The sequence below is a fragment of the Sporobolomyces koalae genome, assembly GCF_050403365.1.
Source record: "Sporobolomyces koalae JCM15063 DNA, S_koalae_JCM15063T_v1_ctg1, whole genome shotgun sequence".
Classification (NCBI taxonomy): domain Eukaryota; kingdom Fungi; phylum Basidiomycota; class Microbotryomycetes; order Sporidiobolales; family Sporidiobolaceae; genus Sporobolomyces; species Sporobolomyces koalae.
Genome location: NW_027481770.1, coordinates 377,218 through 400,214, shown reverse-complemented (window position 1 = coordinate 400,214; position 22,997 = coordinate 377,218). Strand labels below are relative to the sequence as shown.

The following is a 22,997-nucleotide window of genomic DNA, read 5'->3' as shown; positions in this document are numbered from 1 at the left end:
TTCCCTCCTTGCTCTTCCTCCTCAAATCACACATACTTTATCTAAAAAAAGCTGAAAGAAAACACAAAGGCGAAACCATCTACCAGAATTTTTGAAGGGGCTTCTCCCATCTCTTTCTTTCCTTGACTGCTGGGTTTCGTCGTTACGGTCTTTGTTTGAGAAAGGGTGCACGTCTATCGTCCGAGAAGAGTTCGGATCTTGTAGAGGTACCCATCGACAATCTCGGGCTTCGTCTTGAACACGACCAATCCTGCAAGGGCGACCGAGTACCCAACCATCCTACAACCACGACAGACACCCGGTCTGAATCAGCTCACGCGCAAGCAAATAGGCAGGATCAGCGGGCGAGAGAGAAACGCACTGGATGAAGGTGACAGGAGTGCCAAAGAGGACGACCGAAAGCGCGACAAGGAGAATGTCTTTCAACACACCCGACAGGGTGAGAACGAGAGAGGAGGCAGCTCCCTGTTTCGACATTTCACTTAGTATCGCATACCATAACGAGATTCGGATCAGGAACGAAAGGTTCGAACGCACGATGAGGAAGACGACGGCGCAGTTGAGCGCGAACGCAGTCGAAGCGTTGAAGAGGAGCAGCGGGAGTCCAACAGTGTCGAGCACTTCCGAGAAGGGAGCGGATCCCTCAAAGAAGGGGATCAGGATCATGTTGAGTCCGGCGCAAACGGGTGCGAACTGTGCGGAAGATGCAAAGAGGTAAGCTAATCAAGTCTGCTGGAAGAGATGTGGTGGAATGACTTGCGTAGTAGAGCGACACGAGAGGTCCCATCTTCAGGCCCGTGAGGAGCTTCTGAATACTGACGAGACGGGCAGCCTCGAATGCAATGCCGAGAGCTTGGCACAGGAATCCTCCCATGTCGAAAGCGACCTCTCCGTAAGACGCGAGGGCGACTGCAGCACGAGTAGTGACGATTTTGCTTCAGAGTCTGCGCGGATCGGAACAGAAAGCATAGAGGAGCGCCGACTGACCTCCGAACGAGATGGCAATGACAATGACGAACTTGCGCGGCTCAAGCTTGTCGAGCCCGAACAAGACCGACATACCCAGGACGGCCTGGCGCGGACGGCAAGCACTCTTAGCTCGGAAACAAGGATGTATGTTTTTGCGAAACTCGACTACTTACGACACTGGTGAATGCCTTGAGCCTGCAAGAACAAGATGGGGTCAACGCGTCAGTACCCCCCGCAATCTGTACAGAACGAATGATGGAGAACCATACATCTGGATAAAGGACACACTGAGCGTGAGGTAGGCAAAGTTGGAGAAGATGAGGGAGCCCGAGAAGAGCGCGCCGATGGGGACGATCTGCGCAACACCTCTGCAAGTCAGATAAATTCCGGTGGGGGGAGAGCAGGGTGACTCACGTTCTTGAGCCATCGATCCCACGACATGGGCACATTGTGCAAGTCATCCAACAAGTGGGTGAACCTCAAAAGCAGCCGGGAACCGACCGTCGCAAAGCACAGATGGAACGTGACGAGCCAGATCGGGTAGTTGAAGCCAGCCGTGCGGAGGATGTAACTGTTCTGGAGGATAACACCCGACGAAAGGGCGATCCAGATTCCGATGATAATGCCTGTTGATCCAAGCGGAAGGAAGCATCGTTGATTTGAACCGTGGTGTATTGGTATCGTACGTGCGGGTGGGTGTTCAGCGGGAGCATTGAGGAAATGATCGGGAGGAGCGAGGGGAGAGCAGCGCAAGCGTCAGTTTCACTGGACGATTTTTCATGTGCCTGATAGGACAGTGACATGTTGATGAAGGATGTTGCTTGTTCGCGCCCTGTCCTTGAGAGTCCGCCTCGTCTTCGCCAGGTGTAACCCTGCGAGGATTCCCGACTGGGATGTCATCACTCCTCTCTCCTACTCTCCTTGCCTGCCATGAGCGCGATTTTCCCCTCGTTTTCGAGCTCGTGTAGTACTTGAGACCCTCATGAGACGAGCGAGATGGTACGCTGAGTCGAGATCGACGAGGGCAGCGTTGCCGGCTCCAGAAAGACTCGGAAATCGCAACTCGCTACAAGTAGTGCTCTGTGGAACACTCGCGACTGACCCGGGTGAATCTTCTTGTAGCCCTCGTTTGCGTTCGCGTTCGTGTTGGAAGGCAGGGTCGCAGACGAGTTCTGGTCGTTGTTGTTGAGTAACCCTTTCGACGAGTGCGGGTCGTTGTTTCCCGAAGGGTACACGGGTAGTTCAATCTTGGTCGACATCGGAGCGCCTGCTTGTGCTGTTGTCGCCTAGCTGACCCGGGCCGAACGATGGAGGAAGCGGGGTGGTGTCGCGTTGAGTCCGCACGCTATATCACACATTCATTCCGGCCGAATTGAAAAACATCATTTACAAATGGTATACTGTAAGTGCTACATTATACGCATCGGCGGCGGGACCCTCCTACCTCGCTACCGCAGGCTTGGTATGCGATACTGGCCAAATACGCGTACGACGCGCAAAAGATTACATAGCGAGGTCTGTGCAATCAACGCGCAGGTATGATAGCTTAACGGGTTCGCGTGCAGCGCACGTTCCGACCCCTGTCGCCCGACTCTCGCTTGTTTCGGATTTGGTATGGCAACCGAATAGATGCACGCAGGATTTTTCGGACGACAAAAGGAGTACAACGAATTAATGACACACGCAGGAAACCCAAGAGCGGTCACGAGGTCAACTCGGAAACCTCCTCGAACTGACCCTTGAGGTTCTCCTTCCACAAACTGACCTTGCCATCGCCTGTTGCCTTTTGTCGTCAGCTCTCATCATTCTCATTTGTCGTGAGAGGTCACAAAGATCCATGACTTACCCGAGGACACCGCGAGCACGTTGCCGGCAACCGACCAGCTGACCCTCCAGACGACATCGCCAAATTTGCCATCACTCCGTGTCGGCTGTTGCTGCTGATTCGGCGGTTGCGATGCAGGCGCAGGCGAGGGTTCGAGCGCGGTACGGGTCCAAGTCGATTGCGAGTCGGTTTGAGTCCAGATGTACACCGACTTGTCCTGTTCATCGCGGAGACAGACATCCCAAGGGGATGGCTTCAGCTTATATTCCGAGAGCATACAATGCGACAGCCGCATACCTGTCCGGCGGAAGCGAGGTAGGCCTTGCCGACGCCGACGGAAGGTGCCCATGCGACATCGCGGACCCAGTCCGTATGTGCTTGGAGGACATGCTCGACAGGGTCAGGTGCCCACTCTTTAGTTTGATCGCTGTCACGAGAGGATCAAACAACAGGATCAGCTCGGCTGCGATTTGTCGCGCGAAGAGAGAGGAAAATTCAGTCTGGGGCTTACTTCCATCCCCAAATCTTGACCAATCCATCGCAACCTCCTGTGCAGAATCGCTTGACCGGTGTGAGGGCTTCTTGACCGTCAATTCCAGAGGTCTGCACGTTCTGCGGCGTCGTGAGCGCTCCGATTCCGACGGCAGGTGCCCACGAGACCGAGGTGACTCCGAGCGAGTGTGCCGGGAAGAGCGAAGCTTCCCAAGTGCCATCGTCTGTTTGACATATTTTGAGGTCAGCCTAGCTCTTCCGTGGGCGGAGCAAGACTAGCGTACTGTTGAAGGTGAGAACCGAAACTTTGCCGTCGGAACTCGCGCATGCAAGGACAGGGCCGAGTTCGTGGGGTGCCCAAGCGATCGCATTCACTGTCAGAGTCAAGGTGAGTTGATAGGGCGGTATGGAACGGGGAGTGGCGCAGGAAGGCACGTACCGGACGCCGTGTGGAGGAGATGCTCCTTGACTTTGGCCCATCCCTTCTGCGGTCCCTCGTTCTCCTTCCAGATGAACACCTTGCCGTCGAACGAGCACGACGCGAGAATCGATCCGAATGATGGGTGAGCCCACGCGAGGGCATGGATCGGGCCGTCGTGGCCAGTCAGTTGGTCGACGAGGCGGTAGCTGTCATCGGCTTCAATGTCGAACAGGCGGATCGTGCGGTCCGACGATGCGGTCGCGAGCCTCCTGCCGTAGTAGTCGAGCTGGGCATCATGCTGTTTCGGGAGTGTAGCGAGGCGCAAGTGATCAGACAACATGGATGAGGTGGAACCGCATACATCTCGGCGTTGGACGAGCAAGCGCAACTCACGATCATATCCTGGTGGCCCGTCTCGACCTGCACAGACGTTGGTGGCACGGTCATGATCGTCGTGTGAGAGGTTGTTGAGGAGAGCTGCGAGTCGCGAACGCGACGACTCTCAAACACTTGTCATCGGCTGCACCTCATCCCGGCCACTATCAGTTTGACGCGCAATATGACTGCGCCTCTAGCTTCGACTTCGAGACACACGCTCGATGACGATCCATCTCGAGGCACGCGCGCGATCACTCGAGCCGACTTTCGCATAGAATCGACCAAGCTGCCCATCCTGACCATCCCAGAATCGGACGAGTTGAGTTACGGCAATGCTACCATCTTGTAGCTTTGGCTGTGCAGAGTCACGAGGCTGACCTCGCGGAATTCGCCTCATGTAGAGCTTCGAACGAGCTGGACCTCGCCCTGCCCGAGATCATCTTTGGCAACAACAAGCTCTCGATCAAGCACGAACCGACGGGACTCGAGCTGAACTGGAACACGCGCGACATGCTGCGCGGCGTCAAGAAGGGCCAAGGCTGGGAGGATCAACCCGGAAGTGGGGCGCTTCGAGTCGCGCACGCCGACGAATGGACCCGCGGGTTAGTTGATCTCGTTGCGCTTCGTTCGCGATCTGCGAATGGTGACAGGGGGATTTGAGCTGAATTGTTCTCACGCGCGCGCCTTCGCTCACACAGGCAATCTTCGACCGATTCAACCTCGCACATGACCATCGTCAAGCCGTTCGACTGGACCTACACGACGCTTCATCCCGGCACCACCGTGTCGCCCGAGAGTACAGCTCTTACATGGGAACCAGCGCCGCCAACGCATCCCGGCATTCCCCTGGCCCTCCTCGCCCGAACCGACATTCCCATCCTATTCTTTGACGAGGTTCCGCTGTTTGAGGACGAGCTCGGCGACAACGGTATCGCAGACGTCACGATTCGAGTCGTGAGTCCTCCCGTGGTGCACGAGCCGCTTCGATACTGATCTTCGTCTGCGCTGTTGCAGCGGGTCAATGCGAGCTCGTTCTATGTCCTTGCGAGGTACGCGCTGCGGATTGACCACGTTTTGTTCCGGCACTTTGACGTGCGCGTGTACCACCAGTTCGGCTCGACCGAGATCGTGCGCGAGCTCAAAGGCCGCCAAAGCACATACGAGCAAGTCAAAGCAAGACTAGCACCAGTACCACCTTCTCTCGGAACGCGAACTCCTGTGGCCGCATCAGCAAGGACCGTACCAGACTCGCAGTACCCAAACATCTCGATCCCATCCCGAACTCCGTTTGCTGTACCTTCGCCGCGTTCGATCACTCCCACCCGGACGCGCCTAGCAGATGCAGCACCGGGGCCAGCGACGACGAGTCCAGAAGATCTGACCAAGCTCACGGATGCAAATTGGGTTGCCGGGATCCTCGAACAGATCGCGCTCGAGGAGGAAATGACGGCATATGATCCGATGAATCGCAGGGATGCAAGCACAGCTGCTCCCCAGGAGGAAGACAGAGGCGACTGGGGTGGAAAGGGCAAGCGATTAGAGATCTTGCGAGTCCCATGGGCTTGAACGCGGCATTTTGCCCTGTCATCGATGTATAAATGGTTTCAGAACTTAGAATTGCTGTTGTGGCGATTGCTTGCGGGCCTTTGCAAGTTTGGAAAGATTTCTCGGATATCGTGATCGAACCGAGATGGGGGGTTTCGCAAGGTTTCGGACTTTCAAATTGCAAGTGCTTATAAAGTGCACAGCCTCGGGCTCATCCCGACAGCAGTTCTCTTGGACACCTACAAGCCTCACTCACAAAAGACGCCTACACTGAAGGGACATGTTTCCGAATGAGATGTGGGCTTCGGGATTGCCGTACGCACCGTACCCACCACTTCCCCCACCGACGGAAGACGAGACGGCGTACTTGCAAGGAATGGCTCGACTGGGAGAGCAATGGCCAGAGATCATGCAGGAGGCAAGTACTGGACTCATACAGGGTAAGCTAGGAGATAGACGCCCAAGCTGACAAGCCGAGCTCTGATTTAGCGCTCCATGCGAGTCCAGGTGCGTTCCACGAATTCACCAGAGGGTCGGCAACCGACCTGCTGCGGCCAAACTCTCCAAGACTATGATAGTCTTGCCGCAACTTTGGCTCGCCTTTGCCGTACTCTGCTCACTCAGACCCTTGCAATTTGCAGGAAATTGAGAATCGAATTTCAGGCGCGAGGCTCAACAGCACCCTCCCGCAATTCGCTTCGTTCGCTTTCGACGATCGTCCCGGCCCTCCAGCCAATGGGACGTCTTTTGCGCCAGCCGATGCGGCAACCCCCGTGTACCAACCGTATCACCCAGCACCCGAACCTGAGTTTTCTCTAATTCGCTTCAGCGACGTTCTTTCAGAACAGAATGTTCCGCCGCCTCTTCCTCCTCCTCGACTTGTTTCCTCGCAAAGTCATCTCTCTGGCCATTGCCCTCTTCCCGATCCGGAAACTTCCCTGTACCCGCTAGGATCGCATCAAGTGACGCCCGCGAACGGATTCAAAGCGTTGCCGACAGCCAACACCCAAAGGCCCATCCCGACAGACGATCCTCGCTTCGTAGCACATCAAGGCTACAACCCTGTCGAGAATGTACCTTGGTGGGAAAGGCAAAATCAGGCCGGGCACGATCACCTTCGTGTTGATTCTTCGCTTGTATTGCCCCATCCTCCTGATCCGCCTCGGGAAGTTCACGCTACATATCCATCTCGCTTCGATTCAAATGCATTTCCGCTCGTTCCGCAATATGCTCGGACACTTCATCCGGTTCCTGAACCTTATGGACCGCAATCACAAAGCTGGTCTGGGTCCTTGCACAATAGCAATCCTGCCGAGCGTCAATCCTTGTCGACGCCATTCGCTACTGACGGCCACGAATCGCAAGGAATTGCAAGGTCTAACCAGACAATAGAAACGGTGAGCTCGATAGAACACCGCGCCAGCTTGCACATGTCTTCGTTATTCTCTTCCTTGGGATAGAAACTGACGCTCTTTCGGAGACATTCCAGAGTTATTCAACGGACAACTCGCGCCAATCGAGCTCCTCGCTCGTCGAGACACCAGACAGTTTTCCCATTGCGAAACCGTCAGGTCCGAGCGGAATCGGGAAGCGAACCCGAATCGATGCATCAACCTATGCGCGTCCGCCGCTTTCGTCCCATTCACAATTGTCCTCGTTCGACACCAGCTTCCGTACGGGATCGAACATGAGCACTTCCGGAACAACACCGTCAAATGTTCCGCAAGCCGGTATCAAGACGACGAACCGGAAAGGTGCTAAAACAAAGGTCGAAGTTCCGGTCAGCTGCGTCTCTTGCGGACGACGACTCGTACGGTTGATCCTTCGAGGTCACAAACACGAGTTCGAGACGCCCTACGAATGCACATTTCACTGCATCGAGTGCGCTCCTGTCGATTCACCCGGAGAGAACGAGGATGGGACTACGTCGACCGAGGTTGACCAGACCAACGCAGTTTTACCGAACGCTTCAAGCGAGCCGGAGTTCTCGCAATCGAGACATTCGCCCTCCGCTGTCGCGCCAGTCACGCACCCGTCGTCCTTCCGCAAGAAAACGAAACGACTCGACGAAGGTGCGATGCTGACTGCCTGTGATGTCTGCCTGCTCGATCGAGCGGTCGGAAGCGTATTGCCGCGACACCCAGAGCAAGGCGACACGATCGATTTCCACATCGAAGTCGTGTGCGTGTCTTGCGACGAGAAGTACAGGCGATGCTCGTGAGCAGTCTACCCTCTCTACCGCCCAGAATCAGGCTGATGAGTGTATAATGCATCGATTCAAGCGACTGCGGCGGTGGTGGAGGAGTCCGTCTTGGTACAGGGAAATGGCGTTCGAAAGAGCTGTTCAGTCACGGCAAGAAAACATGCTCACTGCGGCACCAGCGCCTCGGGGCGTTCCCAGAGATGGAGTATCAAGTCTGGAAAAACACGGATCTCCCAAGGGACGAGATACAAGAGGTCAGTGACAAGTGTGGAGAGATGTTCACGAATCAAATACTCGGCGGTACGTTTCCAAACTTGTCTTTAACGCTCTGTTCTTTCGCTTGACTGACAAGGCGCGAACGATCTGAAGCCGTTGCGATTCCCGAGGTGTTGGAGCGCAACGGCGCAGTCTGGACAACCTTTGCGGAAGCCCAAACTCATGCTCAGAATGGCTGGAAAGGCATCAGCCCCATGATACACTACGTAAGTCAAGCCGTCTCTTGTTTCGCGAAGCAAACGACATCTGATGAGCATCGGAGTGATCCGGCACCAGGATATCGAGCCGACTCAGGCAATTCGTCGGTACGTTCCGATGTTCCGAAGATGAGCGCTTTGACCGTCATCCTGACCTGCCTTTTTCTGCTGTCCGGTCATCTAGATACCTTGCTTTGCGTCTGTGCTCTCCAAACCTGCGCAAGACTATGAGAAAGGCCGAAGCCCCTCCCCCGGCTGCAGCCCCGCGAAACGGCGAGGTCTTCAAGAACGATAAGGAAATAGTAGGGTATATCATTGCCGAGTGGGATCAGCACAAGGGCGTACTGTTCCTCGCACTCGTAATCCCCTGGGTGAGTTCTTCAGGACTCTAGCTCTATGGAATCGATACTGACCTGAAGCTCTTCTTTCGTGCAGGATGGGACAGGAGAAGCTTGGGATGCGAATACTCTGTTACTGCAGAAGCTCTGCGCGAGGGTACAGGAAGACCATCAGCAGCAGAACGAGCTGCGCGCTTCTCGCGGACAGAGTTTGCTGCCAAAGCTCGAACGCGTCTTCACTATGAGTGGGTTGTCCTGTTGTCGCAAGCACCAATTCAATCAAGCGCAAGTACTGACTCTCGATACCAACAGTCTTTTTCAAGACTGGTAGCCGGATGATCACGCAGTTGGTCAAGAAGCGCGGTTTCAGCCCGAAAGATGAATACCTCGCTGCGAACCCTGAAGCGGATCCATCAGCTGTCGGTCTCCACCAAGTACCACTGCTATCGGCCCTGATACTGACGCTGGATGCTGCTGGCTTAGTTCCCGCCGCACCGACGCGTATACTTGCCGGTCGAACGTCAACAGGGTTGGCTCGTCCTGATTAGAACGCTCAAAGAGACGAAAGATGGACGGATCGACGATTGGAGTGCTCGCAGGTCTGCTGATGAGGAACGGGGGAAACGCAAGGAGGCGAGGGCGAAAGCAGCGAGGAAGAACAAGCTCGAACATGCGCCAAACATGTCCTAGCGCAACCTAGCGCTTCATACCGTCACCATAATGCACTCTCCTCGTTTAGTTTCGATTGTTGTAGGACACAATCGGCACTAAATCCGCACAGAAGCGGAAGACTGAGAGTGCGATTGTTGGAGAAGCGTGAAGCGAGAAAGGGAAAGAGAAAGGGGCGAGATCAAAATAAGATCAGGTCAATGAAGAGGAGTGCATGTGTAGAAAATGTGTTGTAAGAAAGGAGGCCGAAATTCACAGTCCGAGGAAGTAAGGAGGAAGGAGGGGGCCGGGGGACGCCCAAGTACTGGCTGCAGGACTCCGAGGTTCGGTCCGTTACCGCTTTGCCCGACTCGAGCCCGCTCACGGCAACTCTTGGACAAGTCTGAGCGCGACCTCGGCCCAAGTGCGAGCTACCGGTTGACCGATCGATACGGCACCACACCACACCGAACCGCGACTATCGTCCGGCGTTCGTACACGGACTCGCTCGAGCTTGTAGACCGTGAGTCTGGCTAGAACATATACGCGACAGCGTTGCAGGGATCAGTCGCTCCGGTCAACGAGCGAAAGCGGGGGTTTGCGGTCTCTATCGCCGAGAACGGAGATCACGCCTCGATCACGAGCTGTGCGAGGGGCAGATTCTTGCTATTCAACAGTCACTTTGCAAGGCTTACAGTCAGCCGGAGCGATACTTCGTCGCATCAACTCGGCTTATACCGAACCTGAATTACGCTCGCTGACCATTACCAACCCCGTCCTGTCTCGCAGGCTCCGTTCAGGGTACTCAATCTAGTCTGGGAGTCTTACTGGAGCTATGGTGGCCGCTCCTCTGCCGGCCCCGCCGCCGCGGCGCGTCTCATATGTAATTCCCCCGCCGTCGCATCCCCCTCCACTCTTGTCCCTGCCGCCGTTCGGCATCGCTCGACGCGGTCATACGACGCCGTTGTTCGAATTTACAGGACAGACCGCCGAAGGATCCCGACACAAATATGTACACGAGCAAGAAGCGCATCCCCGACATCGGCTCCCCGTTCAAGCTCTTGCGCTCGACATGTCAACCGCCCTCTCGCATGACGGGGTGCAGGATGCATCTCCTGATGGTATTCTGTACACTGGAGGGCGTGATGGACTTCTATGCTCGTGGGAGCTGGGTCTGCCGACGAAACGCAGGCGACGGCGGTACGGCTCAAAGGTTCTCGACGACAAGGACGACGACGACGAGGACGACGACGACGAGGACGAGACCGCGCTCGAGACGGACGATGACGAGGAAGCGATGAAGGACGAGATTGATGCCGTAGACTTGGCCGATCTGACGCGAAGGCCATTAGCCAAAGCTTCAACGCAAAAACAAGGGTCAAGGACCGGCGTCAAGAATCGCACATACTCTGCGGCATCCTCATCCGGGACCACCAAGCCAGAGGGTCCTGGTGGCAACAGCACCTTCCCGATCGAAGAGCAATGGGAGATCGACCACGAGGCTGCCGATCGGCTCTCGGCACCACCGGTCAACAAGTTCCGGCAGTGCGTGCAATCGCATACTGATTGGGTGAACGACATCGTTCTCTGCAACTATAACCGCACACTCGTCTCTGCATCATCCGACTCGCTCGTCCTCGCGTGGAACCCGCATTCAAACGATCATCATGATCAGGTCACGCCGACACAGATTGGGCAACATGGAGATTATGTCCGCTGTCTGGCTACGGCGCGAGAGACGCACTGGGTCGCCAGCGGAGGCTTCGATCGCAAAATCAAGCTGTGGGACATTGCCGAGGGTCGGAACACCCCGCTCAGTACGTCGCGCTCGATCCTCTCAAGCAGAATCGCGTCTCTAACCTCAGATGAAATAGTCGAACTCCCTAGTCCTCCTGCTTCCGTGTACTCGCTCGGTACGACACCGACTGGGTCGCTTATCGGTGCAGGCACGCCTGAGCGGGTCGTCCGCATCTGGGATCCGCGATCGCGAAAGCAGGTCTCTCGACTGGGCGGACATACAGACAATATCCGGGCCGTATTGATCAGTGATGAGGGCAAATGGGTACGCACTTGGCCCCCAATATCGAAATGGGTCGAGCTGACTCCGCTGTTGTATCGCCTTCTGCAAGGTGCTCTCCGCTTCTTCCGACTCGACCGTCAAGCTGTGGTCGCTCGCAGCACAGAAGTGTTTGCACACGTTCTCGCATCACGACACGTCTGTCTGGGCTCTGTTCTCTCAGCATCCGAGTCTCGAAATTTTCTATTCGGGTGATCGGAACGGCAACATCTGCAAGATCGACCTCGAAGGTACCGGTGAGCCCGGCGAGGGCGAATGCATAGTTCTCGCTCGGGACGGGCCAGAAGATGGTATCGAAGGAAGAAGCCGAAATGAAGGGATCACTCAGCTGATCGCGCACGACGATAGCTGGGTGTGGTCCGCGGGGGGAAGCAGCACGGTCAAGCGCTGGAAAGACGTGCCGCCAAGGTCCAAACGACTTGGCCCGAATCGATACCGACAGCATGAGACCGCCAGCGATGCCATGCAGGCCTCTGACTCCGACGGCGTTCTCCCCGGTTACCAACACCTCGATTCGCGCGTTGACCTGGCTTCCTCGCCGGCCCGCGCTGAATCCCCGACCGTGCAAGCTCCATCTTCGGTCAACAGCAATACCGAGAGGGATCGCCCGAGCGTGTCTTTCCTCGAGACCCTTTCTTCACCGTTGTCGCGTACGACCTCATCCCCGAATACTCGTTCGACTGCAGCTGTTTCCAAGCCAACCTCTATCCATCGACCTTCTTCCCTTCGCACTCCTCGCCAGTCGCAATCTTCTGCCGTCCGTCCTCCACTCGACCATTTGCCGTCTTCCTCGGCTAGCAATCCGATGACGCTATTCGATATACCTTACGATTCTCTCGTTCCGCTGACTCTGCCCGAAGACACGTACTTCGCGCCAGCGTTCCATAACCGCCATCGGGATGCCGATAGTTCGACAATTCATTCGACCTTCTCGTCAGCTGCGCCTGGGCTCGGACTCGGCGGCCTGCACAGCTACGCCTTCGCCGCTTCCTCTTCATCCATCCGACGAGCACGGAGCCTCATCGAGCCGCATGAAGCGACAAACATTGCTCAGCGTGCATATTTCGAACGCGAATCTGGATCTGAAGCGACCCCGCTTCGATCAGCACCAGACGATATCATCGAGGGAGGATACGGTCTTGTCAAGTGCGAACTCCTGAGTGATCGCCAGCATGCCCTTACGCTCGACACGGAGAACGAAGTCGGACTGTGGGACATTATCCGAGGCCGATGCATTGGTATCTTTGCCTCGGAGGAGCTCCAAACGCTGGCGGAACGACGACCTTCGGCAGCATCGGGGGGAACCGCGACGAGCTCGAGCAGCGACAAGGACTTTGATCTGATCGAGTACGTCAAGGATCGGATCGAGGGCGAGGTGTCGATCGCTACTTGGTGTAAATGCGATACGCGAGTTGGAGCCCTGACGGTTCACCTCGAGGAGTCGCGCGTGTTTGATGCTGAGGCATATATTGACGAGTGCGGCGTCGGCCCTCGGGAAGATTATCCTCCCGATCATCGACTCTCGCTCGGGAGATGGGTCTTGCGACAACTCTTCGACGTAAGTTGTCCATTCACTGAGAAGTAAGTTGAGTCACACTGACCTGATCTTCCGCACTACAGGGTTTCATTGAGGCGGAGATGGCATTGCGAGTACCAAATTCGCCTCCTCCTCCCGAATCCGCGCTATTCGGCGCGGCGATTCCGACTAGCACGCCAAACTTCATCTCACTTGCTGGTGTTCCGCCGCCGCAAACGCCTCGCACGCGAGGTCCACGCACACCCGGAATGACAATCGCTCTCGCAACTCCTGCGATGAAGAAAGCGCTTCTGCCCGACATGCCCGGACTTGCCTCGCCGCGCGCAGGGCAGTCAGAGCTCGCTCCGATACCGGGCTCGCCTGCTGGACCCCTCACCCCGACCGCAAACGGATCTCGAACGCCTACATTCGATCGTCCAGAGGCCGATTATTTCTCTCTGGTGCCGGCCACTAACGACCACCAAGCCCCGTCAAACGCCCCTTTGCCCTCCACGTCCTCTATGGCGACCACACGAGGATCAGAAAACGCATCTCCGCTGCCGACGCCGACCGCTCCTCCAGGAACAGGGACCCTCATGGGCCGACTCAAGATGCTCGGTAAAGGAACGAAAAGATCAACAACAGCAACCGAGATTCCGACAATCGCCGCGACGGTCGTACAACCTGTCGTTGACGATCGACCGATCGAGGAGCAGCAGCAAAGTCGAGTTCTGGATGCAGTGTTCTCGCGGCCGCTCGCGCCTTGCTCGCTGGTCGACGCACCCCGGATCCAGTACAACCCCGACATGGCTGTCATCATCTCTGAGGAGACCTCAGACACCTGGGCAGTCAGATACCGCGGTCTTGTTGGCACGAGCTATGAAGACATGTCGGTCCTCGAACAAAAAGCGCCTCTCTGGCTCCTTGATCTACTCCTGGGCAACCGGGTCAATATGCGGGAGCCGGCCAAGGTGGTGAGTTTAACCGTCGATGCTTCCCATTGTATAGCCCAGTAAGCTCACATGCAATTGCATACTCAGTCCTTCGTTCTGCACCCCTGGAAACAAGAAGGGCAACAATCGCTTCCGGATCTTCCCAATGCGTACGTGTTCGGTGTCTCCCCTCGAGAGAAAGATCACTGATCGTTCAGACTACTTCGGGATAGGAATGCCCGTCTGACGGCTAACCGAAGTCTGCGAGTGCGCAAGGTCTGCGCTTACATCGCCGACAAGCTCGATCTGCGCAGGCCGAGTCGTGCACCATCGATCATGGACGGACTCAACACACTCGAAGCTCATCCTGCCCCAGCCGTCGGCAATTCGCTTTTTGGCGAGTTCAATCCGGAGCAAGATATCGAAATCCTCGTCAACGACCAAGTCTTGCCTGTCAACGTGACTCTCGCAACCATTCGTCACTGTCTCTGGAAGAACGGTGGCGATGTCATCCTCTCGTACCGCTCGTCGCGTCGGCATGACGAGGACGATGAGGACGATGACTAGCGCGAGAGATCGAACGAATATACATATACATATCTTCATTGTATCAGTTTTTCGTTGTTATCGAGTCCACCTACTTTTCGCTCCCCTCTATTCCAGAAACCCAGTTGCGGATATCAAGGAAGCGGATATCCTGCAGCCATGACAAAGCTGGTGACTTTATCTGACACCCGAGTTCAAGAAGGTCCCCGTTGTATCAGTTTGATTTCTGTGATCCCGAGGATGAGCCAGCCGTCTACGGAAGAAGCAAAGAGCTCGGTGCTGCCGACGCGAGCGCAACATAAAAAGCCCTAGCTCAACTCGCTGGTGAGACCATAATACGTGAGGGAAGATTATGCTCGAGCACACGTCCAACGTGAGTCATTACGCGCTACTAGCGCGCCGCTATCGCGCAGGATGGCGGGAAGCGAGGACTGGTCTATCCATGGTCGACCACGACTTCCGCCGTGATTCGTAACTTTGCGTATCGGAATGTACATTCAGTGCACACATGTCTTTCCCGGGCTTGAGCGCCAATTCCGAACGAGCGGTCAGCCGTGAAACTTGCAATTGAATCAGTGTCCGAATTTGCACGGTAGCAGGTGGCGCACCTCAAGGCCTCAAGGCTCACTGACACACCGTACTCCTTCGGCCACAGTCCGCTGTCCGAGTTCGGTCAAGCACCCGCCCCGCGCGAACTTTTAAGCTTTGGATTTCCGGTTTAGTCGCAAATTTGAGCCTTCTCACTGTCACGAATGCGCTAAACCGCGACCGAGGCGGTCAGTCGGGGTCGATCGCTTACAAGAACTCGGCAGAGACTACGCCTGTCCGGCGAAAGCGCCGTCTACTAGACTCAAAGGAAAACCGTTGCGACACCATACTATTCGTGCCGATAGCTCGCGCTTTCCCCAATTGCTCCTTTACCTCTTGCTCTCACACTCTTTTTCTTTCCCATCACAACCTCACTACTTTTGACGACCATGTTGAACAACATGCTGCGTATCTGGACTTCTGCACTTATGCTGGCGAATGCGTTCTGCGTCCTCGCAAGTCCTGTCGCGAAGCGAGCTCGTATGTGACTCTCTCGGCCACAAATGTCTTGCGTGGTCATACTGATCTACCAAGAAGCTCTACAGTCTCTAACGTCGAGGGTGCCCGGATCGAGACTGCCGCCCGCTTGGCTATGGCGGCGTATGGGGACCCTGCGTTGTGCAGTGCCGTGATCCCAGGTAAGCATCGCCCACAGCGTTCAAGACCCGAGTTTGTCAAGGCTGATTCTACATTCTCTTCTTCGGCGCAGGTACCAAAATCTTGTCGCGTTTCACATCCCCTCTCGGACAACGCGGGTACATTCATACATTCTTCGGGCTTGAAACGGATACATTCTGAACCTGAACCCCGGTCACCCACGAGGACAGATACATTGCGAAAGTTCCCTCTCTCAAGACTGTAGTGATCCAGTTCACAGGCACCTCGAACTTCCAGAACGCCGTTAGCGACGAACAGTTCCTCCCTATCTCGCGTACGTCGCACAGCTCTTTCTGAAGAAAACGACTTGTTGAACCTCTCGATATACAGTCAACAGCGCAGATTGCGGTACTGGGTGCCTCGGCTACTCTGGAGCGGTCCTCAACTACCGGGATGCGAAAAGGGCGACGAACTCGTTTGCCGCTGCTTTCAATGCTCTCGAGGCGGTAAGCTTTCTTGGCAGGCCTAGTTTTTTTCGCACGTCCTCACGTGACTCTGTCACTGTGAATAGGGATACACTTTGACGATTACAGGCCACTCTCTCGGAGGAGCGGTCGCTGCCATTGCCGGCGTCGATTTGCCCGCGGACTTTCTCATGTGAGCTCGATTATCTGCTCTTTGGAGCTTTCTAAGTCGCTTGGTGAACCTTCAGCTGACATTCGATATCCTGTCTGTCTGACAGCACGTTTGGCGAGTTCCGCGTCGGCAACCCTGCCACCGCGAGGTTTATCGACCAGAAATACGGCAGCAACACCTACCGGGTCGTGCATGCTCTCGACAGCGTACCTGCAATCGTACCGAGAACGATCAACAATCAGCACCACGGAAGAGCGTTCTTACTCGCGGGCACGACCTTGTCCAGCCTTTCCGAATGCTCGAGCGCAGAATCCCTCAAATGTGACGGTGGAGTCAATTCTGCCGACCACCTGCTGTGAGTTTGAGCAGCTGCGACGGAATCCCTCTGAACGCAACAATGACCAGTGACGCTGTCGACAGGTATTTTGTTCCAACCTCGAGCTGCGGTTTGACCGATCCCACCCGCGGAATCACCGTCTAAAAGCCAGGTCTCTCGCCAGCAGGAATGGGTACGCGGATGGAGGATCGGGATCTTGCGAGAAAAATCATGGGTAGGCTACCAGGTGTCCGCTTTATGGTGGAACATGGATCTTGCATGTCCTAGATTAGCTCCAGCTCGCGTATTTCGACGGCCTTTCGAGACCAGTGGCGAGCTCGTACGTATCGCCAATCTGGCTTACCCCAGAAACATTCTAGGATATATACTCGCAATGAATTCGCATGCTGTTCTTACAAAGCTGCTGTTCTTGCAACAAACGCACTTCAATCGAGGGCTGATCGGAATCCAGCTGTTCCCCAATCTTGGCTTGCAACATCCTCGTGGATCGGCTTGCCTGGAATCTTGTCCTTGCCTCCCGCCATCTTTTCGAGCGCGCAACGCAACATGAAACGACATGAGAAGGGTCAGCCGACATTTGCACGATTACAAAGTCAGACAGAAAGACTCACGTGGACCGAAGCGACCTGGCTGCCGGACAAACCCGACTTTCGTACAGCCTGACCGAAGACCCCGCATGATACATGTTTAGCTCCTGTGATGATGATCTCAAGAAGGGGTTGCTTACCTTTTCCCAAGCCTGCCTGCCTGCGGCTCCGAGACCGGCGACGTTCGGAGGCCTCGTAAGCCAGTTCTGGATGTGTTGCTGGTAATCAGGAGACGCAGCGTAACGTTGAGTTGCGAGCTCTTGGTGAATCTTGAGAGTCGAATCTGTGGAGATCCAGTCGGGAATGAGCGGACTTTGACCGATGAAATTGGCAAGAAACGAAAGAGGAAGGAGCGCACAGGCAACGTCCAGGCGAGGTGTCGCGACTCCCTTGGCGCGGGCGCGGTCGAGCAGCGATCCAATGATCGGTTCGAGCTCGCAAGGACGGCCGGCTTCAACGTCGAGGAGCATGGACGGCTTGAAGTCGATCGCAGCAGATCTATCGTCATCGTCCTCTGGGCCAGTCGGGAATCCATATCCGCCGATGCTGCCGAAAGCATCTGCTCGTGCGGAAGGAGTCGCAGGAGTCTCGGGGATGCCAGACTTTTTCTGATAGTTCTTGATTGTGATCTTGATCGCTGCAGACAATCTCAAAGACATCAGTACAACGTTTGCGTAATTATCTAGAGCGGGAGATTCACCCTCGTCGACAGCCTTCAAGGGCAAGGCGTCCTCCTGGTAGCCCCAAGCACGTGCGACGTACATGACCTCGAGCATGGTACGGCGGATGACGGGAAGCGTGTACGGCAAGACGGCAGGCGCGACCGCAGACGAGACCGTGCATCGGGAGAGCGCGCACATGGATGACCACGCCGCATTCCAGATGTTCTTCTCGTACCTGCCGTCAAGGGACCGCAGTCAGCCACCATAGTAAGGCTGGTGCTTCAGGCTCAGATAAGTTCACCGTTTCGGCTGAATGTCGTCAAACACCTCGACGCAACCTCCTCCATTCGTGAGAAGTTCGGCAAAGAATTTCGTGCGTCGAACACCTTCCTCTCGTCGCTCGGATCCTCCTGGACCCCTGTATCCCGCGGGGTCGGCAAAGTCATCTGGCATCGGATATACGGTTCAGCAACCTTTCGGGAAATGTCACAGAGTGTGCACAGACACCTACCTTCGACCGCTACCAAGTCGGAAGCGGCGTCACCGCCCTCACCGAGGTACAAACCTAGATAGTCACGTCATGTCAGTCGTGGATATAAGTTTTGAGTGTAGTGCGATACTGACCCATGATGAGCTTTTCCATCATGCCGTGCGTAACGAGAGGACCAGCGTGCAGGTTGGCGCCGATCCAGGCGACGACCGAAATGATGGGTACTTGAGGGTACGCGGTTTGGAGCCCATGCTCGATGCCAATACCGTTCTGGATGAGGACGACGGTCGGCCCATCCTCGAGATCGACCGATTGGTTCAGATTGCTCTCGAGGAACGGAGCGAGGATCGATGCGGTCGGCAAAATGTCGGGCAGGGCTTTCGTCGTGACGATCTGTGCGTAGTTTGTGCCGAATGAGCGCGTCGCTTGAATATAGAAAGAGAGAGAGAATGGCATACGATGTATCTGTGAGGCCAGGGCCGAGCGTGAGTCAAACGCGCACGGGGTTCAGGGGGGCGAGAGCGGAGAGTACTGACTTATACGCGCGGTCGTTGGCCTCGGCAGTGTCCTTGACGAGGCGGTAGGGCTTCCAGGCGTGGAAATGGCCAAACTTGTCGGAGCGGATTTCGATGCCTTTGGCGTTCATTTCCTCGTACGACGAGCGTGCAATCGCAGTCACCTGGACATTCTTGTTCTGTGACAAGATCCACGAGTAGATCGTGCCGACTGGAGGCAGCGGTTGTCAGCGGGAACGAGTCGAATTAATGGTGATGATGTAGTGCGCTCACCCGCTCCGAGGCCGATACTGCGAGCGATCAAAGGTCAGTGCGGTGAGGCGCGGCCACTGACAATCTGTCTACGCACAGTAAGATGTCGATAGGCTGATCGCTCATGCTGAAATGACTGGTTCAAGCGCAAGAAGCGAAGCCCGAAGTCCGCATCGCATCGCCGGTTCCCGTCTTTCATCCTCGCCTTCCAATCAACAATGTTCCAGCGAGCTGCACTGAGAGCGGGGACTCGCTCGACCGTCGCCTGGCCTCGCGCCCCGATCAACCCGTTCGGAAGTACTTCGCGATCGATTCACTCAACTCGCGCTGCCCAGCTCGGCAAACCCTGGGCCGTCGTCGCTGCCATTACTGGTGCGGCAGGCGTGAGCTATGCCCTCTACGACCTCAAGCCCGACGTCATGCCTAGCCGTAAGCGACACTCGCTCAATCTTCCATCACCGCTCTGACTTTCCTGAATCCTCTCTTGTGCCTCTACAGTGCCGATCGCGCATGCCGAAGCGATCCCGTCGCCCTTGACATACCTCGACCCGACGACTAAGACCCCGTTCCCTTCGACGCTCGTCTCGCCCGAGGGCGTCAGGCTGCAGCTGGTCGGTACCGGCGTCCGTACCGTCTCGTTCCTTTCGATCAGGGTATACTCTGTCGGATTCTACGTGTCAGAGCGCGAACTTGCCGCTGCGAAAGCTGGAACTTTGCAAGGCTGGCAGGCGAGTCTGGTCCTTTTTATGCTGTCCAGATCGTGCTCGGCCTGACGCAGTCATCTCTTATCCAGGGCTACACGCCTGAACGACTGATTGCGCCTCATACGATCTCGTCTCAAGAGCGAGCGACCGTACCGACCGGCGAGGCATTGATTGACAGCCTCCTCGAGAAAGCAGACGCCGCCGTGGTCATCGGTCCGTTTCCTTTCTTTCCTAATACATCACGCAAGCTTGTACTAACATGTTGACGCCTCACCCACTGCTAGTTCCGCTGCGCAACACCTCGCTACCGCATCTTCGAGACGGATTTTCGCGAGCGCTAGTCGCACGCATGAAGGTCCCAGCCGTCGCGGCTGCTTTCGACGAGCACGCGAGCGAGGTAAATCTCGTGTCATTAGACTACCTTGAATCGAGACCAACTGACCTCCCATAAACGCCCCTCGCAGCGGACGGGTGCCGCTCTCGTCGAGTTCAAGTCTTTCTTCCCGAACGGCAACCTCGCTAAAGGCGCCCCGATGGAACTGTACTACTCGGCAGTGAACCGCTCGGTGCAGTTCCAGATTCGCGAGACCCCGACGGCCGCGCCGACGGTCCTGGGAACTCTGCGAGACGGTCTCCTGTCGCAGCAACTCATGGTGTCCTACTTCTCCGACACGGCTGCTCCGTCCGAGGAGTTGAGAAAGAGTGTAGCAATGGGATTCGCAGGCGAAGCCCGGTAGCGAGTGACCATGCCTGCAATGCCGATCCCTGCGTTGCCGATCCCCTGCGATGATGTGGCCCCCACTTTCGGGAGTTCTTTTTTTCTCGCAATCTGCGCGCACCGGCTCAAAATCGGAAACTGCTGGTCCGGACTACGGAAAATCGCAACGCTGGTTTTGTAGAGCAAGCACTCGTGCCGCCTCCTTCAGGTCGTCCCTTTCTTGCTCTACTTTCAACTGCCCATTCTCGGCCACGCTCCGGATCGCTTATAAAAGCCTCGCCTCAAGACCCGGCTGAAACACCATGTCAAGTTACCCCTCGCTCGCCGGTACTGAAGGCGCCCACAGTCAGTCTCCAGTCTCGGTCTTTTGCCCAGCTAGCCCGATATGTGTGGTCCTGACAATCTCGCTCGAGTGCTCAGATGTCGGAAAGGACGAAGTTCGATCGAAAGCAACGACCGGTATTCACCTGCACCACACTTGCCTCCGCATCAAGGATCCGAAAGTATCGCTGCCGTTCTACAAACAGATCCTCGGCATGAAGACCCTGTTCACGTACAATGCCGGATCCTTCTCGATCTTCTGTCCGTTACCAGATATCCCTCCCTCTCTATCCGTTCTGCTTCGTAATGTAGCTGACACCATTTCCCGGATTTCCCACAGACATGTACCACTCTGACAAGGATGGAGATACAGAGGAAGTCTGGGAAAGCTTCCCGACTCAAAAGGGTCTCCTAGAACTCATTCACGTCAGTTTTTGGGTTCCCCATTTTCTCTATCGCGCGCGGGTTTCGGAGCCTGATCCTGAGCGCGGACATAGCGACATGGTTCCGAGAACGAAGATTTCCAATACTGCTCGGGAAACGAAGTCGAACACCAAGGATTCGGACACTTAGGTAAAGCAGAATCTTTTTGGCAATCGGATTATTCCGTCGATTGGGACTCAAGATACTCCTTCAACAGGTCTCATGGTCGAGGACGTGCCCGCGACCGTGGCCCGAGCGGAAGCTGCAGGGTACAAGGTCATCAAACGTCAAGGAGAGGCTTCGGCAGAGACTGTTGGCTGGCCTGCTGGAACTCCTGAACCGATCAAGCCGTACCTTGAACTGTACTCCCAAATGGCCATGATTCAAGGTACACCTTCTTTGATTCAGATCGAGAATGGCACGAATTCGCGCTGATGAATTTTTGACCATCCGACAGGTCCGGACAACTACTGGTTCGAATTGGTACGAAAAAATCGGTACGGGTTCGCTCGACGAATGATCAGGAATGCTCACGATGTTCTCTTCCCGCGCGTGCGTCACCACAGGTTCCCGCCAAGATTGAACAACATTGAACATAGGTATTCAGAGGTCATGATTGTTTGTTGTACCCAAGATTCAGAGAATTTGGATCTGGCTATGAGTTCTTCAAGGGGATCCCAGGCACTCGGAAGTGTCTCGTGTATGACTGGTCACGCTTTCAAGTTTTGTAAAATCTTCCTCGCTCTATTTAGCTGTTTTCTGTTTTCGTTGCGCTCGCCGCTGTTTGATCGAAGCGTGACCATACGTCTCCCTCCTCGAGAGGTTTTATCGAGTACTCTCGACCCTGGAAACGATACTTGCCTTCGATCTGACCCTCGTGGGTGTCGATTTCGAGCGATTCGGCAAAGTGCTCGAGCCCGAGGGCGGACCTCAACAACGAGTACGGGCCGTAAGGAGATGTCGAAGCGCGACGGGGGACTGGAGATGGATGGAAAAGATAGCCTGTCTTGGGAGACACGCGTAGACGGTCGGGACAAAACTCGGTCGAGAGCGATCCTGCGCCATACGTGAGTTCTGAAGCACAGATTGCCCGGCAAGATGCTCGTCAGTGAATCCCCAACAGGCAGTACAAGGGTCTCAAGGTGACAAAACATACCTCGGGAATGCAGGTCATCAAACACGATCGCGGTACCGTCTCTCGCAGGTCGAAGAAAGTTCGCTTCGCCCTGACAATGGCTCACCCACTCGTACCCCGCGTTCCGGAGTTCTCGATCCTCTTCGTTCCTTCGTAGACGAGTATAGAACGTTCGCAGGAAGTTTGGATCTCGGTAGCTCGTGATTGTGGCACGGCGAGATTCGGGAGTGGACGACAGGAACAAAGCGCCGTGAATCGAAAGGTCGTACAGGTAGGTCCTCTGAGCTGATCGTATTGCCGGCGTCAAGTGCATCGAGCTAAGCAAGCAAGGCTAAACCCAGAGAGCGATTCGGAGACGCGGTGGAGGGCTGCCGAGAGTGAATAATACGAATCAGGCGATGCCCGTCGGGAACCAACTAGAGGAGCAGTGCGATTCGTCGGTAAAGTCTCGCTGCGTGATCAGGGAGTCCCGGAAGCCGAGCGGACTTGGATCGTCAAATTCGGCGATGTCAAACATGATGTGCGCATGATAAATTATGGCCGGGCCCGAGAGCGTGTATTTTGCTTTCACCCCTCTTTGCTTCGCTCGTCGGACACGCATGGGCAGCGCTCGAGCTCCTGCGCGGTAACAGCAACCCCATCAGAAACGGAACCGCGAGCATCTGCGAA

General features: G+C 55.7%; 10 protein-coding genes across 10 annotated transcripts; 6 read left to right on the top strand and 4 right to left on the bottom strand.

Moving 5' to 3' along the window:
- Window positions 1–173: 173 nt before the first annotated feature.
- JCM15063_003309 (uncharacterized protein) lies at window positions 174–2,228 on the bottom strand (the record flags this gene model as incomplete). Its single annotated transcript, XM_076675230.1, has 9 exons — window positions 174–279; window positions 362–465; window positions 538–693; window positions 761–909; window positions 988–1,072; window positions 1,143–1,164; window positions 1,239–1,324; window positions 1,384–1,595; window positions 2,072–2,228. 9 exons carry the CDS (start codon window positions 2,226–2,228, stop codon window positions 174–176), a joined length of 1,077 nt encoding a protein of 358 aa, XP_076537314.1.
- A 443-nt stretch (window positions 2,229–2,671) lies between these two features.
- On the bottom strand, window positions 2,672–4,154 carry JCM15063_003308 (WD40 repeat domain-containing protein; the record flags this gene model as incomplete). Its single annotated transcript, XM_076675229.1, has 7 exons — window positions 2,672–2,745; window positions 2,816–3,011; window positions 3,092–3,221; window positions 3,306–3,510; window positions 3,571–3,660; window positions 3,726–4,005; window positions 4,101–4,154. 7 exons carry the CDS (start codon window positions 4,152–4,154, stop codon window positions 2,672–2,674), a joined length of 1,029 nt encoding a protein of 342 aa, XP_076537313.1.
- A 112-nt stretch (window positions 4,155–4,266) lies between these two features.
- On the top strand, window positions 4,267–5,651 carry TIP41 (Tip41p; the record flags this gene model as incomplete). The annotated part of the gene is made up of 4 exons (XM_076675228.1): window positions 4,267–4,403; window positions 4,487–4,687; window positions 4,784–5,039; window positions 5,100–5,651. 4 exons carry the CDS (start codon window positions 4,267–4,269, stop codon window positions 5,649–5,651), a joined length of 1,146 nt encoding a protein of 381 aa, XP_076537312.1.
- Window positions 5,652–6,833: 1,182 nt separating this feature from the next.
- On the top strand, window positions 6,834–9,334 carry JCM15063_003306 (uncharacterized protein; the record flags this gene model as incomplete). Its single annotated transcript, XM_076675227.1, has 10 exons — window positions 6,834–6,877; window positions 6,934–7,027; window positions 7,120–7,847; window positions 7,913–8,133; window positions 8,203–8,315; window positions 8,386–8,414; window positions 8,491–8,677; window positions 8,742–8,889; window positions 8,957–9,063; window positions 9,128–9,334. 10 exons carry the CDS (start codon window positions 6,834–6,836, stop codon window positions 9,332–9,334), a joined length of 1,878 nt encoding a protein of 625 aa, XP_076537311.1.
- A 793-nt stretch (window positions 9,335–10,127) lies between these two features.
- JCM15063_003305 (uncharacterized protein) lies at window positions 10,128–14,384 on the top strand (the record flags this gene model as incomplete). Its single annotated transcript, XM_076675226.1, has 6 exons — window positions 10,128–11,109; window positions 11,158–11,354; window positions 11,422–12,927; window positions 12,990–13,859; window positions 13,926–13,987; window positions 14,051–14,384. The coding sequence occupies 6 exons, from the start codon at window positions 10,128–10,130 to the stop codon at window positions 14,382–14,384; spliced, it is 3,951 nt and encodes a 1,316-aa protein (XP_076537310.1).
- Window positions 14,385–15,340: 956 nt separating this feature from the next.
- Window positions 15,341–16,665, top strand: JCM15063_003304 (lipase family protein; the record flags this gene model as incomplete). The annotated part of the gene is made up of 8 exons (XM_076675225.1): window positions 15,341–15,431; window positions 15,497–15,589; window positions 15,661–15,706; window positions 15,779–15,882; window positions 15,939–16,054; window positions 16,120–16,205; window positions 16,291–16,539; window positions 16,605–16,665. The coding sequence occupies 8 exons, from the start codon at window positions 15,341–15,343 to the stop codon at window positions 16,663–16,665; spliced, it is 846 nt and encodes a 281-aa protein (XP_076537309.1).
- A 281-nt stretch (window positions 16,666–16,946) lies between these two features.
- Window positions 16,947–19,153, bottom strand: JCM15063_003303 (uncharacterized protein; the record flags this gene model as incomplete). Its single annotated transcript, XM_076675224.1, has 12 exons — window positions 16,947–17,045; window positions 17,133–17,180; window positions 17,249–17,391; window positions 17,467–17,745; window positions 17,809–18,005; window positions 18,072–18,216; window positions 18,282–18,335; window positions 18,395–18,653; window positions 18,719–18,725; window positions 18,797–18,986; window positions 19,049–19,065; window positions 19,125–19,153. The coding sequence occupies 12 exons, from the start codon at window positions 19,151–19,153 to the stop codon at window positions 16,947–16,949; spliced, it is 1,467 nt and encodes a 488-aa protein (XP_076537308.1).
- A 92-nt stretch (window positions 19,154–19,245) lies between these two features.
- Window positions 19,246–20,468, top strand: AIM18 (Aim18p; the record flags this gene model as incomplete). Its single annotated transcript, XM_076675223.1, has 5 exons — window positions 19,246–19,456; window positions 19,526–19,755; window positions 19,821–19,944; window positions 20,016–20,128; window positions 20,196–20,468. The coding sequence occupies 5 exons, from the start codon at window positions 19,246–19,248 to the stop codon at window positions 20,466–20,468; spliced, it is 951 nt and encodes a 316-aa protein (XP_076537307.1).
- A 283-nt stretch (window positions 20,469–20,751) lies between these two features.
- On the top strand, window positions 20,752–21,786 carry JCM15063_003301 (lactoylglutathione lyase; the record flags this gene model as incomplete). The annotated part of the gene is made up of 7 exons (XM_076675222.1): window positions 20,752–20,794; window positions 20,870–21,031; window positions 21,111–21,196; window positions 21,268–21,343; window positions 21,411–21,581; window positions 21,651–21,676; window positions 21,760–21,786. The coding sequence occupies 7 exons, from the start codon at window positions 20,752–20,754 to the stop codon at window positions 21,784–21,786; spliced, it is 591 nt and encodes a 196-aa protein (XP_076537306.1).
- A 155-nt stretch (window positions 21,787–21,941) lies between these two features.
- Window positions 21,942–22,641, bottom strand: JCM15063_003300 (uncharacterized protein; the record flags this gene model as incomplete). The annotated part of the gene is made up of 2 exons (XM_076675221.1): window positions 21,942–22,267; window positions 22,350–22,641. The coding sequence occupies 2 exons, from the start codon at window positions 22,639–22,641 to the stop codon at window positions 21,942–21,944; spliced, it is 618 nt and encodes a 205-aa protein (XP_076537305.1).
- Between the last annotated feature and the right edge of the window lie 356 nt (window positions 22,642–22,997).